This window comes from Lactuca saligna, chromosome 5 (assembly GCF_052625555.1).
Source record: "Lactuca saligna cultivar CGN05327 chromosome 5, ASM5262555v1, whole genome shotgun sequence".
Classification (NCBI taxonomy): Eukaryota; Viridiplantae; Streptophyta; class Magnoliopsida; order Asterales; family Asteraceae; genus Lactuca; species Lactuca saligna.
In genome coordinates this window covers 231,119,332-231,135,754 of record NC_136421.1, presented here as the reverse complement: position 1 = coordinate 231,135,754, position 16,423 = coordinate 231,119,332, and the positions used below count along the sequence as shown (strand labels likewise).

At 30.0% G+C, this 16,423-nt stretch overlaps 1 protein-coding gene and 1 long non-coding RNA gene across 2 annotated transcripts; one reads left to right on the top strand and one right to left on the bottom strand.

Moving 5' to 3' along the window:
• Positions 1-570: 570 nt before the first annotated feature.
• Positions 571-5,929, bottom strand: LOC145047223 (uncharacterized). Its single transcript, XR_013682164.1, has 3 exons — positions 5,798-5,929; positions 1,423-1,512; positions 571-776 (listed from the first exon to the last, which is right to left on the bottom strand). It is a non-coding gene; the product is annotated as an uncharacterized LOC145047223 (long non-coding RNA).
• A 6,348-nt stretch (positions 5,930-12,277) lies between these two features.
• LOC145046357 (uncharacterized) lies at positions 12,278-13,647 on the top strand. Its single transcript, XM_078994636.1, has 4 exons — positions 12,278-12,696; positions 12,776-12,946; positions 13,265-13,356; positions 13,490-13,647. The coding sequence occupies exons 1-4, from the start codon at positions 12,278-12,280 to the stop codon at positions 13,645-13,647; spliced, it is 840 nt and encodes a 279-aa protein (XP_078850762.1).
• The last annotated feature ends 2,776 nt before the right edge of the window (positions 13,648-16,423 follow it).

The following is a 16,423-nucleotide window of genomic DNA, read 5'->3' as shown; positions in this document are numbered from 1 at the left end:
TGTTATTGATATTCATCTATTTTTCTATAATATTTAATAAATTTATGATATTTATTATATATAATTTTCTCAAATTTATTTCTATATAATTTACTCAATTCGAGTACTCCCCAGGTACTCACTTCTCGTTATTCGCTATTCGACCGACCTAGAAAATCTAAGGACTTCTGCAACACTTTATATATATATATATATATATATATATAGAGAGAGAGAGAGAGAGAGAAACTTTTTTAAAATTAAATGAAGGAAAACAAAATATTATTTATATATATATATATATATATATATATATATATATATAACCATAAATGCAATATTAATAGTATCTGATTGATTATCAACTTATATATTAATTTGAAACTTTTTTAAATTGAAAGGTAGTAAAATAAACATTAATATATAAGTAAAGGGCCAATAATGTATTTTATGGTTTTAACGGTTATTAATAATTATTTTTGTAAATTTGACTTTAGTTTTATAGGGTGCCATTACTTTTGTTATAAACTTTGATTATATAACCTTTCCAAAATCAATACACCGATCCAAACCTTTTGATTTTTACCCTTTTAACCCGATTTTTTACCTATTTTTATAAAATTTGCTATTACTTTTTCTTTATGATTTTTGTTGGGTCCAAACTATTAATCCTCTATTCTAATAAATAGGTAGATTTTGTACACGTGGCAGTCATAGAGCCTTCCCCCATCGAATTTTCCCACTATTTTACATTAACTGAAGTTTCGGTTTTGCCCTTCATTAAAGACGTCCGTTTCCTGCATTTGAAATAAAAAAAAAGGAAGGTAAATAATCATAATTTGATTAAATACGATAATTGAATCTGTCAAAAGGTAAATGCTTATCAATTCCTTAAATACCGTAACTTGCCTAATCTTTGTTTTTTAAATACAATATCACGGTTTCTTCATTCACAGCGATTCCAATTTCCAGAGCAAAAGAGATATCAATTGCAGGAAACCATCTCAATTCGTCTTTTGTTTTTCTTTAAGGTAACTATTTCATTAATCTGGTGACTCCTTCTACTATTGTTTTTATCAATTTCTTTGTGTATGTATCTGTTTTTTTTTATCAATTTGAAGGCTTCATAATCGTTATATCAAGCTTTGTATGTAACTGTTACTGTATCTACATATTCAGTTCACTAAGCTATCTCATTTTTTTTAATGTATTTGTTTCCTTCATCTTCACTGCTCGTTTTATTGATTTCTTTGTGTATGTATCCGTTACCGTAGGTATGTATGTACATGTTTGTGTCTGAAACTTTTTTTTTTAATCAATACACTCTACTGTTATTTGTTTGAATGTTTCTGCGTTCAAAGAAAGATGCATTCGTTTTGAAAGGATTGTGAAAACATTAAAAGACAAAAGTAACCAAAAGGTATCTGTGTATATAAATATTACCTCAAAACGTGTACTCCATGTTTTTAAAATCCCTTAATCATGTTCTGTGACTTTCAATTGCATCTGTGAATATTCCACATATAACTCTTCCTGCAAGATTTCAAAATTCACATATCATGTTAGTGTTTTTAAATTAAACAGGATAAACAAATGATAATTTAAACAAATGATAAACATGATTTAACATGATAAAATCATATATCAATAAAGTTTCAAATGCAGTTATAATATGGATATCAAAATGTTACTGTATGTAGATGAAAAAACACTATTGATAAACAATAGAATTGTAAAGATGTGTAATTATAATATGGTTAAAACAGTTTAATCAGTTTCTTCTTTGATATTATAATATATTGCTATCTTCATATTTCTTATTTCTTATGCTATTAATTAAATTTGCAAATTTCATATTGCTATGTTCATCATAATTGATTTAATTTTTTATTGTGTGTATGTGGTTGAAACAGTTTTTGTTTTACTTTTATAATATGTTGCTATTTTCTTTTTTTTTTTTATTTCTTATGCTATCAAATCTTTGTAGGAAATGAATATAGGTAATAAAGTATACCTAAAAGACATTGAAAGTTTGGATGATGATTCACATCTCAAACTACGGGTTTTAAAGATATGGAATTTCATAAGGAATAATATCATTTTATCCATTGAAATGATCGTCATGGATGAAGAGGTTTGTTATATATTTTTTTAAAACTACTAAATATTACATATGTTTCAATATATATAATTTTTTTTATTTTGGTGAGCATGGAACAAAATACCAGTCTCGTGTATTTAACCAAAATTTTTCCAGATTTGGTCATCTGTTAAAGGAATATCAAAGTTACATCATTTTAAAACCCAATATGGCTACTGTGAAAAATGGTTTTAGTGTTACCGGTCAAAGACAAACCATTACTTTGGATTGGAAAACTATTATAAAAAGATGTGAGGATTTTTCAGGTCCAGTTAATGGTTTTGTGTTTGTTGAATCTAATTCTATCATTGAACAAACTTGCCCAAGAGAGTCATTCTTTGGTTAGTTGTTAAATTTTATTTCATTCAGTTTTATAATTTGTGTATTTTATTATCCATGTTACTATGTTAGTATTCAACTAAATAATATCTACTTCTATTTTATTAAACTTGTGTAGATGTTATTGGACAAATTGTCTCATTTGGTCCCCTTGAAGCATCCGATCCTAACACACTAAGGCATTACATGAAGATTACACTAAGCAACTTAGAGTGAGATTATGCAAAAATAAATTTTTTATGTTATTTTTATTCATATTTTTTACTAGTATAACAACCAATCCAAATTACTAATTAAATTATTTTTTTATTTAGGTTTGTACACTTGCAAATCACTATATTTGGAAGTCAAGCACACTAATTGTTACAGTACTTGAAAAGTAACCCCATGGTTACTTCTGTTGTTATAGTGATGCAGTTTGTTAAACTTAACATTTGGGATGGTTTGTAGTGAAACTATATATATTTAACTATTTTTATCAATCTACTTTTATTGATTAATTTGTTTTTACATGAATAGGTCAAGCAAAAAGTCACTATGATGTAACAAAAATGTTCATTAATTATGAAATTGATGAGATTAATGACTTCAAAAAAGAGTTAGTCTATTTTAATATATATTTAAAATGTTTTAAAAATTTTATATTGTGTTTAAAATTATAACAATTCAATCTATTGTAATTAATAATATAACTTAAAACATTACAGATTGAAAGCTAATGTTAATGGAGGTACGCCGGAAAAAAGCATAACTACGCTGCCAAGTTACGCTTCTTCGTACATAGATGATTTTAAAGGGGATTTCCTTTAAAAACCATTTCTGAGATCACAAAACCACTCAAAGTATGTTTCTTTATTTTATATCCTTTGATTTTATTTACATTTTTTTGTGGTTTTTCTGTTAATTTTACATTTTATTTTATACAGGCAATGAAATTTGTATTAGTTGGTAAGATTGTCAATATAAGACAGAATCTACCTTGGTGTTATGAAGTGTGCTACAAATGTGGGAAAAAGAAAAACAAAGTGCCCTAACCAAATTTGTCTTATACTGCCCCCGACAACATCTCAGAAAGTGTTGTTATTCGGTGTAAAGATCCAGTTTGCAATGACGAGAATTTTCATGTTGTTTTAAAGTAAACACATATCTACTTATATTAATATTAATTATTCTTTTCACTATTTCAACAAAATTAATATTAATCTAATACTTTTTTGTTTAGGTATATAATTCCAATCAACGTGCAAGATCATACCGGCACCATTGGATTTACTCTTTTTGATAGGGAGCAAAAAGATTGTTGGATATAAGTGTATATGAGTTGAAAAAATTACATGAAGAGGTATACTATTTTATTCTAAATTTTTTTTTTTATCAAATAACATTTTTTTTGTTTTAATATATTAAACGACTTCTTACTGGCGGGAGACAGTATGCAACTTTTTCCAAACCAAATGAACGTATTGAAAAACCGCAAATTTGCGTTTCTTGTAGATATTACATCCTACAACGTTAAAAACTATAATAATATCTACATCGTTGTTAAAATTACAGAGGATGTGGACATTGTTTCCCATTTGGAAAGTAAACTATAAATTTTGGTACATAACGTTTAATGATCATCCTTTATATTTGTTTTTTTTTATTTATATACATAACGTTTTGGATATGTCCATTTTATTTTCTAGACTACTCAATCAGTGTCCTTAAATGAAATACCCCTCGAATCAGATGATGTTGTTTAGAATGTTCAAACGGTATTTTATATTCCTATATTAACTTTCATTAATATTTATATATTCCAAATGACAACTTATTATTATTTTTTTTAATTTAGGATGTCATATCACAAACAGATGAGAGTTTTACTCCATCAACAGTTGATAAATCATCTGTAACCAGTCCGCTGAAAATGTCAATTGATTTGGAGCGCAACCTCCATGACATTTATGATGTTGATTCTGGAGGTGATTCGAGTTCGACAAAATCTAAAAGAAAATCAATCAAATAGGGAAATACACTTTTAGTTCCTAAAGTGGAAAAGTGAGTTGTTTTATGTTTTCAAAAAACAAGTTGAATTTTTGAGATGGGTTGCTTTGGTTTTTAAAGTTGTTTTAGTTATTTGGTACAATGATTGGTCGAAATAAGTTTGTTATGGGACAAATTTTAAGATAATGGTTCATTTAAATTTATTTCATTTTGTTTTTTATTTTATTATTACTATCATCGTTGGAATGTATTTTTTGGGTGATTTCAATGACATATTATTATAACTATGTTGATTAAATCTCAGACTCAATGTGTTTCTATATAAACAGTCTATGAAACACCAACTAGCAGGTAGCTACATGACCTGATGCACCTTTCATTACAAAATCTTGAAATACTACATTACTATTATTACATATTTGTATTAGATGGAAAGAAAAGTGTAAATATGTATGGCATGTTCATGAAAAGGTGTGTCCAAGATGAATTAGAAGAAATATCAATTCAAACATGTCTTTATTTGTGTTCCTCGTTCACAGTCTCCTATTTTTCTTCAACCAAGTTTTACTTACTTTTTCTTTTATGGAAAAATTGTTTTTACTGCATCAAATCTGCAAAGGTTGGTCTATCTCTTCTTTTCGAATTATATTACATTGTTGATTTTTTTTTTTGTATGTGAATTTGTAACAAATTGTACATGTTCTTATGTGTTACATGTTCATTAAATCCATTTTAATTGAGATTTCATGAATTATTTATTATCCTTTTTTCCTAATCGTTTTACTGCCTTCTTTTTTAAAGTTGTGATAGACTAAAATTTATACTTATTGTTTTACTTTTAATGTCAAAGTCAAATAATCAAATTTCTAACCATGGATAATAAGCTTAAGGTCAGGCGTGTTGCAAATGACAAATGATACTCCCAAGTATTATTAAAATTATTCTAAAAAGATATATTACCAAAAAATATTTATAACAATGTTAATTCGAGTCCATTGATATATTCATTTTAAACCAACATAAAACAGTTGTTGATACAATGTAAATTTTTTAAAAATAATAATTTTTTTTCAATTTTTTATTACTTATTACGATTTCAAATTTAAAATATTGTTTCTACATTAAAATTTGGATAATAAACTTTTATTAATGTTTTTAGATTAAAACCTGGAGAATAAATTTTACTTCATTTGTATATACAATTTATCAAACTAATAAAGCCGAAGAGAAATTAAATTTTCTAACCATAGATAATAAGCTTAAGGTCATGCATGTTGCAAATGACAAATGATACTCCCAAGTATTATTAAACTTATTCTAAAAAAATATATGCAAACCACATGGCATTACCTCCATTAGAGTCGCAGCTGAAGAAAATAAGTAGAAGAGTGTCACATGTCAAACTCCCATACCCCAAAATTTGTTTTTTCCCGGTTCTTTTCTTCATCTCCATTTTCAAGTCCTTTCATGTAATTCATAATACAATCCCGAAAAATGTGTAACAAAAAGATGCATTAATAAAATTTGAATAAATAAATTGATTTTCAAAAAAAATATGCAAAAATCTGTTAATAAAATAAACTATACACTGCATCTTCAAGTCAAATATATCAATACCATTAATAATTTTTTAATTTCGTCCATATAACACATTTATTTGTGATTTTATGTAATCCATTATTAAATGCAAATCCTATATTTATTTTGAATTGATCTAGAGTCTATTAAATCCCATAAAATCAGGTACAAAATAATATCCAATACAATTTAAATAACAATATATGCATAAAATCCGGAGTTAAATTCTAAAAATATTAAAATAATAACTTTTATATGTATAAATATACCTCTATACGTGAAATATATCTTCTTTAAATTCCAGATTATGTCTTCTTCGTCTTTCAAAAACATTTGCGATACTTATATTGCCTTTGTTACTTCAATCTGCTTCGTAAACTTTCTATTCATCTATTCGGTTCAAACATGAACTACCATTGAATTCTTCCTCCTGTTAATCCTTCTTCCTCCTGTTAATCCTGCAAAACATCCATAATTATATATCAGGTAAGTTTTTTCAGACTAATTGGTAGCATTCTTTTCATCAGTTTCTGTATTTTGTTTTAGTACAACTGATGTATAAAAACAAACACCCTTTATTTTATACAATAACCCTCAACTACTATTATTTAACATACACTCTATGATCGTTTTTTTTTTCATGAGTTTCCTGACAAATAACATATTTCTTTTCTTACACTTATGTTTCAAACCATTACAGTTTCAGAATCTACGCATATTATCATTCTACTTTTGATATTTTGCATTCAATTGCTCTCATTTGACATTCAATACCAATATACAAGTTGCCATTTTAATTAAAAAAAAAGGCTATTTCGTTACTTCTAAGATTTAATGTTGAAATCCATTCGCAAATGATTATCTGAATATACACAAACAAAACCAGAATGGAATACTATTACAATTTTGCCCAAATAAAATTAAATGCAGCAAACAGAAAGTCCTCCTATCCCTTTGCATTTGTTAGATTTATCTTTTTAAATTATATTTTATAAAGCATATTCAAATGATTTTAAAGGTTATATGGCTACTTTTTTACACACGGATCATTTATTTGTTAAGGTTTCAATGACCACTTTAAAAATAAAAGTGTCTTTCGGAATTTGCTTAACAGTGACTTAATGCTTTGACTAATGGTACCTTGGGTTTTTGTTTTTAATTTTTTATGAAACATGTCGAACCCTTTCCCTTTAAAACATGATAAGTCTGGTTTTTAAGAAACATTTGAATATGCAAAAAGTCTTTCAACTCAATATTATAACCAACGTTTTAATGAAAAATTGTAATCGACACACTATAAACTTGAATGTTTTCTTTAGAACATGTAACTTTAATGAATAGAAATTTATATATATATATATATATATATATATATATATATATATATATATAAAAGTAATTGCCAAAAAAATATATTATTATGTAGATTGTAGGTTTAATAAAGCGAAAATGAAAATTACCTTGGAATATGTTGAAAGGTTTTACCAATGTTTATAACTTCTTCATTATCCGTCATGTTGTCATCTTTTACCTCATCTATTTCTTCCACCTCTTCATTTAATAAGATCTGCTATCTTCTTATTTTCGAAGTCTATCCCTGGCCTCTGATTTTGTTTGCAAATGAAAACACAAAACAACCACATCAACCCATTTTTTTACACTTGTAGCTGATTATCCCTCAATGATCATAAGTAGTTGAAGTTGTTAAATACTTTGTCAACTCAAATACTCTACATAAAACGTTTATGAACTTACATATAATAAAATTTGAGCAACAAATTCCTCTGTAATAAAATAAACCCCTTTATTCCACCACAAGAGAATGAAGGTATCAATTTCATAACGAAGAACATAGTCGTATGGAATTTAATATTCTAGGGTTTACGTTACCATCGATTGAAATTGAAAAAGGGAAGAACACTAACCCATAGCAATCGAATCGAGCTTTTGAATGGTTTACATTCATGCTAAGCAACAACGGAAATCGCGTCTTTTATCGGCGTACATCAGGGATGATAGAATTTGTATACACACAACAAAGAAAACTCAATTTCTGAATTAGTATCATCGTATAACACTTTAATCATAAACTTATTATCTACCCAATAAACAAATTATATAAAAAAAATGTAATCTCATTCAATAAAAACGAATTACCGGAAACAGGAACAACAAATAATCGAAACAGTAAGCGAGATAGGTAGTCCGTCATATGGTTATGAGGAAACTCAGGTAGTCTTTTTGCTGAAATTTGATTCATTCCTCTTCGATTTCTCTGTTTTTCTGAAATGAGAGTTAGGGTTACGCTTTATTCTTCGCATCCTGTAACTTTTATTTCTTCAATTGCGTAAGGACAAAATATGTTTCCGATTTCATAGTGTGTATTATTCATTAAAAGGATTCATTTTAAATATAAAATTTAATATTATTAATTAAATTCACATATACACAATATAAAAAAACATCAAATTTCGATTTTTTAGTATTTAATAATTTATAAAAATTTCAATTTACTTATCTTTTTAAAAAAACAATACATGACTCAATTATTTCTTATTTATAAAAACATTCTAAAAAATGAGTTTAAAAAAATTACATAATCTTTTTTTTTTTGTCAATCCTTAATAAAAAATACTTACACATACTACAAATTAACTACAATTCATAAGTTATCAAAATTAATGAAAAATTATTTGTTAAAATAATAAATTTTAAATTCAATTTTAATTTTCTACTCTCAGTTGGATAAATATTATATCAATACTTAATTCTTATCTGTTAAGCATATTATATTATAAACTAATTTGATTTATTTTTTAATTGTTGCAGCCATACAATGCATTCGCTTCCTTCTAAAAAGATTAGAAAGCTAAATAGTTTTTATTTAGATAATACAAAAAATATCAATTTGGGTACTAACTCAACACATGTATCTTCAACAACTACAAATGTTAATACTTCGATTTACAAAGGTATGTTTTTCATATAAATTTTTTATTATAATTATTTTCGTATTTTTTAAATGACATAATTTTTTTAATAAGATAAATATTAATTAATCTAAAAAACTAGATAAATTCTCAAATTCTTCCTCCGATGCAAGTTAATTTTCTTCGAAATTTGTAACCGATGCTTACAAAGGTACGTTTATTACTTTAATATTATTATATAATAATATTATTTACCTAATTATACATTTCATTTCCTGTCCTATTATTTATTATGCAGAAAACAACAATAATATAGACCAGTTGCAAGCCAGAGAGAAAAGAAGACAAAGAAAAATATATTTGGAAAATAAAAGATCGAAGAAAATGCATACAAGATCCAACATTCTAAGTACATCAATAACGCATCTCTTAAAAAATATAATTAATTTTAACCCTAATATTATTTTTTATTCTATGTTTTAAGTTTATTTTACATTTATATACAATAAATGATCTCTAATATATTTTTTTTAAATCCTGTAATATTAAATGATTTCATGTCATTACTTTGTTTTATACATATGTCTTCATTTTTTAAAAGTTTTTTTATTTGCAGATCAATCAAGTAACACTGTTGGTCAAATTGAAAATGTTAGTTCATTTACTTCACCTGCAATCCAAAATAGAAACTTACAATACTCTCATTCCTTACACATGTTAGAACTCCGTTATCTAACATTAGAAGTGTTAAAACTCCGTTATCTAACATTACAAATGGTAATAGTTTATTGTTTTTTAAAATGTACTGTTATCCATATTCTATATAATCTGCATATATATACTTATTATTATTTTTTTGGTCAGATAACATCAGTTTCGATAAATATTCCACTTTGAACGTAGCAAACAAAAGACAGTACTATGTACTTTCAAATGATATGACATCCAAAAATGCATCTACATTAACTGGTTCTTCATTATCAATCAAGTTAAATCAAGGATGTCATAAATCAAAAATGAAGACGACAAATTTATCCCCTGTCCCATTACAAGTGTTAGAACTCCGTTATCTAACATTACAAATGGTAATAGTTTATTGTTTTTTAAAATGTACTGTTATCCATAATCTATATAATCTGCATATCTATACTTTTTTTTTGGTCAGATAACATCAGTTTCGATAAATATTCCACTTCGAACGTAGCAAACAAAAGACAATACTATGTACTTTCAAATGATATGACATCCAAAAATGCATCTATATTAATTGGTTCTTCATTATCAATCAAGTTAAATCCAGGATGTTATAAATCAAAAATGAAGACGACAAATTTATCCCCTATCCCATTGATTGATTTGAGAGAAGATGTAGAAAATATACATCAACTCATAAATGAAAACCTTATGGTTGGTATCTCAAATGGTAATAAAAAAATAATATCTATTTTCATTTTTTTTTTACATTTTAAATAGTGTGTTGTATGTACTTCTAAAATTCAGAAATATTTTTTTCTTTGCCTTTTCTTTTACAGAATATTTGGATCATGGTGATCAAAATGTTGTATGTCAAACATGTCATGCAAATTTATGGAGAAATGAATCCATTAGAGGTAAAGAAAAAGGGAACACGGCTTATTCATTATGTTGTGCTTACGACAAAGTTCAACTTCCGGAATTAAAGAGAGTACCCTCGAGTTATAAAAGAATGTTTCGAAATATGGATTCAAAAAACAAACACTTCATGAAAAACATTCGACGTTACAACTCAATGTTTTCTTTTACGTTGATGGGTGGTAAAATTGATACTTCAATCAATAGAGGAAACACTCCATACATTTTTAGATTGGATGGTCAAAATTATGATAGTATTGGAAGCCTTTTACCAGCAAAAGAGTTGGAACCAAAATTCTCTCAGTTATACATTTATGATACTGAGAACGAAATTTCAAATAGATAGAGACGCTTTGGGTATTTTTTCAAACTCCTTATTCATAATATATATATATATATATATATATAGAGAGAGAGAGAGAGAGAGACTAAGTACTAATATTATGTAAAAATTTATTTATTTTAGTGGGGAAAAGGATCAATCAACATCAATTGACACCGATATTATTGAAGATATTAAGGTGATGTTGGATTCAAATAATGTGTTGGTTAAATCTTATAGAATGGTAAGAGATACTTTTCAGAAAAATCCTGAAGTCAATATGAAATTACGACTTATCGGGAGAAGGGAGCGAGATGGAAGAACATATAACCTACCGACTGCTTCTGAGGTTGCCTCCTTAATTATCGGTGACAGCTATGAATCAATTGTAAATAGGGATATTGTTGTTCAAACAAAATCTGGATTTTTACAGCGTATCAGTGAATTGCATCCTTCATACCTTCCTCTTCAATATCCATTGCTATTTCCATATGGGGATGATGGTTACAGTGTTGACATTCTTCATAGAGGTGTGACATTTACAACCACCAGCAAGCGGGCGAAATGTACAATGAGAGAACATTTTGCTTTTAGAATTCAAGATAGAGATGATTCGTTCTCGCTCATTCTTAATTCAAAAAGGTTGTTTCAACAGTTTCTGGTAGATGCCTATACTATGATGGAAACAGAGAGATTGCATTACATATGTAGGCAATAACATGTTCTTAGATGCGAGTCATATGAGAATTTACGTAACCAGAAAGCTCAAGGAACCACTAATATCTCCAATGTCGGTCAGCGTGTGATATTACCTTCGTCATTTACTGGTGGTGCACGATATATGTTGCAAAACTATTTGGATGCCATGTCACTTTGTAAATAGTTTGGATATCCAGCTTTTTTCATAACCTTTACGTGTAATCCTAAATGGCCATAGATTAAAAGGTTTCTTAAGGATACTTCACTTCAACCAGAAGACAGGCCTGATATATTATGTAGGTTGTTCAAGATCAAGCTCAATGCATTTATTAAAGACTTAAAGGAGAATAAAAATTTCGGCACAGTTCAAGCATGTAATTAAGATTATATTTTTTTCATTATTGATAAAACATTACTCTTATTATAGTATATTTCTTATATGTTTTTATTGTCTAATAATATTTTGTTTTTTTTGCCAAATATTTTGCAGATGTTTATACCATTGAATTTCAAAAGAGAGGTTTCCCGCATTGTCATATTCGTTTGTTTATGCATTCTGACAACAAGTTACCCACTGTTGAATTTATCGATCTGATAATTTCCGCCGAGATACTAGACAAAGTTGAAGAGCCATAATTATATTCACTTGTCAATGAGTTCATGATTCATGGTCCATGTGGGACTCAAAATATGAATTGTCCATGCGTGGTGGATAAAAAGTGCTCTAAAAACTTTCCAAAACAATTCTGTAATCACTTGTCTGTTGATCAAAATGGTTTTCCGTTATATAGGAGAAGAGACGATGATCATTTTGTAGAAAAGTCGGGTGTCAAGTTGGATAATAGAAATGTTGTTCCATACAACAAATATCTATTAAAAAGATATCAGGCACATATTAATGTTGAATGGTGCAATCAGGGATCTTCTATAAAGTATATGTTTAAATACATAAACAAGGGTCCTGATAGAGCTACAGTTGTTGTTCTACCAACAAGCAATGAATGTGAAAATAATGATGTGGTTGATGAAATAACTGAATATTACGATTGTAGATATTTATATGCATGTGAAGCATCATGGAGAATATTTAAATATGATGTTCATTGCAGGTATCCTTTTGTGTTTAGACTACCTTTTCATATCCCTTATTTAAGTATGATGTTCACTGCAGTATCCTTCTATGGTTAGACTACCTTTTCATCTTCCTAATCAACAACAGATTGTATATGGTGAAGACGATGATATCGACGATGTTCTGGACAAACCTTCTGCTACTACTTCAAAGTTCACATCATGGATGGAGTGTAATGCAATTAATAGTGAAGCACGAGATCTTACATATGTTGAATTTACTACAAAGTTTGTTTAGGTGTTAAATGGTAGATTTTGGAAGAGAAGGAAAGTAGGAAAAGCCATTGGTAGAATTCATTCGGTTTCACCTAATCTTGGCGAAGCTTATTTTTTAAGGATTCTTTTAAATAAAGTTAAAGGACCAACATCATTTGATGATATTCGCACAGTAACCGGTCAAACATAGGCTTCTTTTAGAGATGCTTGTTTTGCACTCGGTCTATTAGATGATGACAAGGAATACATCGATGTAATTAAAGAAGCAAGTTATTTTGGATCTGGTTTTTATCTACGCTTCTTATTTGCCATATTGTTGATGTGTAATAGTATGTCTAAACCAGAGGCCGTTTGGGAAAATACATGGAAATATTTGGCAGATGGAATTATATATAACCAACGACAAAGGTTACAGTCTCTAGGTATTTCAATTATTTTATTCATTTCTATTTAAAATAATTTATTTTAAATATCAACACCAATTAAATAAATATTATAAATATTATTAAATATTGTATTTTATTTTTTGAAATTAATTTAAAATTTATGGTGCAGACTTATCACTCAGTGAAGATGAAGTTAAGAGCTTAACTTTGTTCGAAATAGAACAAATCTTACTTCAAAATAACTCCACTCTCAAAAAATTCACAAACATGCCTTACCCAAATGTTGAATCAGTTTCTTCTTCGAACAATCGACTTATCATTGAGTAGCTAGATTACGACATTCTCGTTATAAAGAATGACTTTGATCGTATGTTTCTTGCATTAACAAATGAGCAACGTAACATTTTCGTTAACATCATGAGTGCTGTTAAAGAAAATAAAGGAGGTGTTTTCTTTGTTTATGTTTATGGTGGAACAGGTAAAACTTTTTTATGGAAGAAAATATCTGCATCAATTAGATCTGATGGTAACATTGTTTTAAATGTTGCTTCAAGCGGTATTGCTTCATAATTATTCTGTAACACCCCGAGATTCAGGTACATTTATTCCACCTTTATTCTTTGTCAATTGGTCATGATTGGTCCTTGAGTGGAGGAAGCCTTGCAAGTGAGTATGTTGGGCGTACCAGAGGGGTACGCTGCGTGTACTCATGCACTTATTTTGGACGCGTAGTCGCTAGGTACGATGGGCGTACCCATAATTACGTCGGGCGTACCCGACCCAGATGTAAAACCCTAATAAGACTTGTGCACTATTTAAAGGATGCTAAGGCTCCTTTCTCAGCCTCCATATTAGTGAGTAAAACCCTAAGAGAGAGCTTTCCATCGTCCTTAGTCAGTGTGTGTGCTCTTGGAACTCATAGTGCCTTGGTGTGTTATTGAAGAAGGAAGAAAGGACCTTGTGGAGACTAAAAGCTTGAAGTGAAAGTTTGGATATGAAATCTACAGAGAAAGGAGTTGCATTTAGAGGTATAAAGTTCAAAACTTTCCTCTTCTTTTTGGTTGTTGTTGCATGTGCCATTTCTAGGGTTAAAAACCCCAAAGGTGGAGACTTTATGAGTGAAAGGTGCTCCATGATCTGAGATCTGTCCCTTTTCAGTAGTAGTTGTGGTCTAGATCGATAAAGTTCCCATCTTGGTCATTGATATGAGGTCATGCTTGAGTTCTATGCTTTCTAGGGTTAGAGAATAGAGAATGAAATGTTTTGGGTGCTAGTGACTTATTCAGTCATGAAAGGGTTTAAAGTCATCGACTTTATGGTTTAGGAGGCTTAGAAATGGTCAGATCTAAAAGTTGGACATGGGTCTTAACTGTTTAAGACTCCAAGAGCTGAAGGACTGAAACTGGGTATTACGCCGGGCGTAATTCCAGTACGCGTAGCGTAGGGGGTGGCGCACCCCGATCCTCTGAAGTTATCGGTTACGCCCAGCGTACATGTTTGGTACACGCAACGTAACCTGAAGGATTGACTTTTGTTGACTTTTAGGGTTTGGTCAAGTTTAGGGTATTTGAGCCATGTGAGGGGTAAAATGGTCTTTTACCCTCATGAGAGTATTAAGAGAAGGGATGGTCTATCCTTGGGAAATGTGTTGATATCGAGTACTTATTTCATATGATTAGGCGGAGGTTAGGTCTTATCCCACAGATTCCGAGATTTCCGAGATTTACGAGTTACCGAGCTACACGTGGTGAGTCTTCTCACTATACGTTACCTAGAGTGGTATTTATGTGGACCGTAGGGTCTTATGTGTTATGTATGAGATTATGTGAATCTATGTGCTATGTCATATTTGTATGCTATATGATTGTGTAGACCGGACCGGAAGGTCCAATGATACAGACCAGACCAGAGGGTCCAACGATTTAGACCGGGACGGAGGGCCCAACGAACTACGGGACTGGAGGGTTCCGCCGAGACACATCGACCGGAGGGTCGTACAGTAGCCTCGAGTGGCGTATGTGTTGTATGTGGTATTTTGGGGAACTCACTAATCTTTATGCTTACAGTTGTTGTGTTTTGTGTCTCAGGTACTAGCGACGACCGTGGGAAGGCGCCGGCGTGACCCGTACACATTAGAGAAAGGATTTGATTTCATGTGATCTTGGGAAATGTTATATTTTGATAACTATTTTTGAATACTTTGAGAATGATTTTGCTTAAATTTGGTTGTTGAAAAATGAAAAATTTGTTTTAAAAATCTCATCGTCACAAGTTGGTATCAGAGCCTTGGTTTGAGGGACTTAGATGCACCTTTGGGCGTATCTGAACTCAAACCGAGGATTTGAGAAATTTTCAAACAAATAAAATTCTAAATTTTCTAAAAAGAGCAAGGAGTTTTGAAACAAACAGAGCAGAGCAGTATGTACGGTCAGCCAGCGCCCGAACGGTGAATCCCAAAAATATCCTTACATTATGTCTTATAAGATATGCTATGTTATGTTATGCATGCTAGAGTAGGCTAGGTATTCATATTAGGACTAGAGTGGCTTGATTTGTGATGCCTTAGCCTAGGAGATTTTTGCTGCTATGAGATGCCTGGAGAGCGAGTAGGTAGCAGTTAGGAGCTCATGAGAGGTCTATCGGAGGGTAGCCAATGCATAGAGAGAGTAGAGTACTTGTGATCCGGGATCCAAAGAGGAGGACTTGGGTTGAATCTTGATGCGGTGTGGTTAGTAGTATAGGGCCCATACTACTAAAGACACCGGATCAGTAAGCAGCCTAAGTAAGAATCCTTTAGGTATTGGAGAACGAGTAGGGTTGCATTATCCAGTGCGAGTATGCTTGATCGAGTCTCTAATATTTTTATGTTGTATTTCAGAGGCATCATGGTTGGGACACGACACACACCTAAGAGCAGTGGGGTGAGTGACGAGGAGATATGTCGATTGATTCATGAGAAGGTGGCAGCTGCCATCCGGGCTGAGATTCCAGAGATGTTCGGGGACATCGTGTCTCACCCGAAAATGTAGAACGGCAGAAACGTTATGGGGCGGAGGACGTCATGTAAAGTATCACAACACAGTATAACAGTAAACAAGCAAAC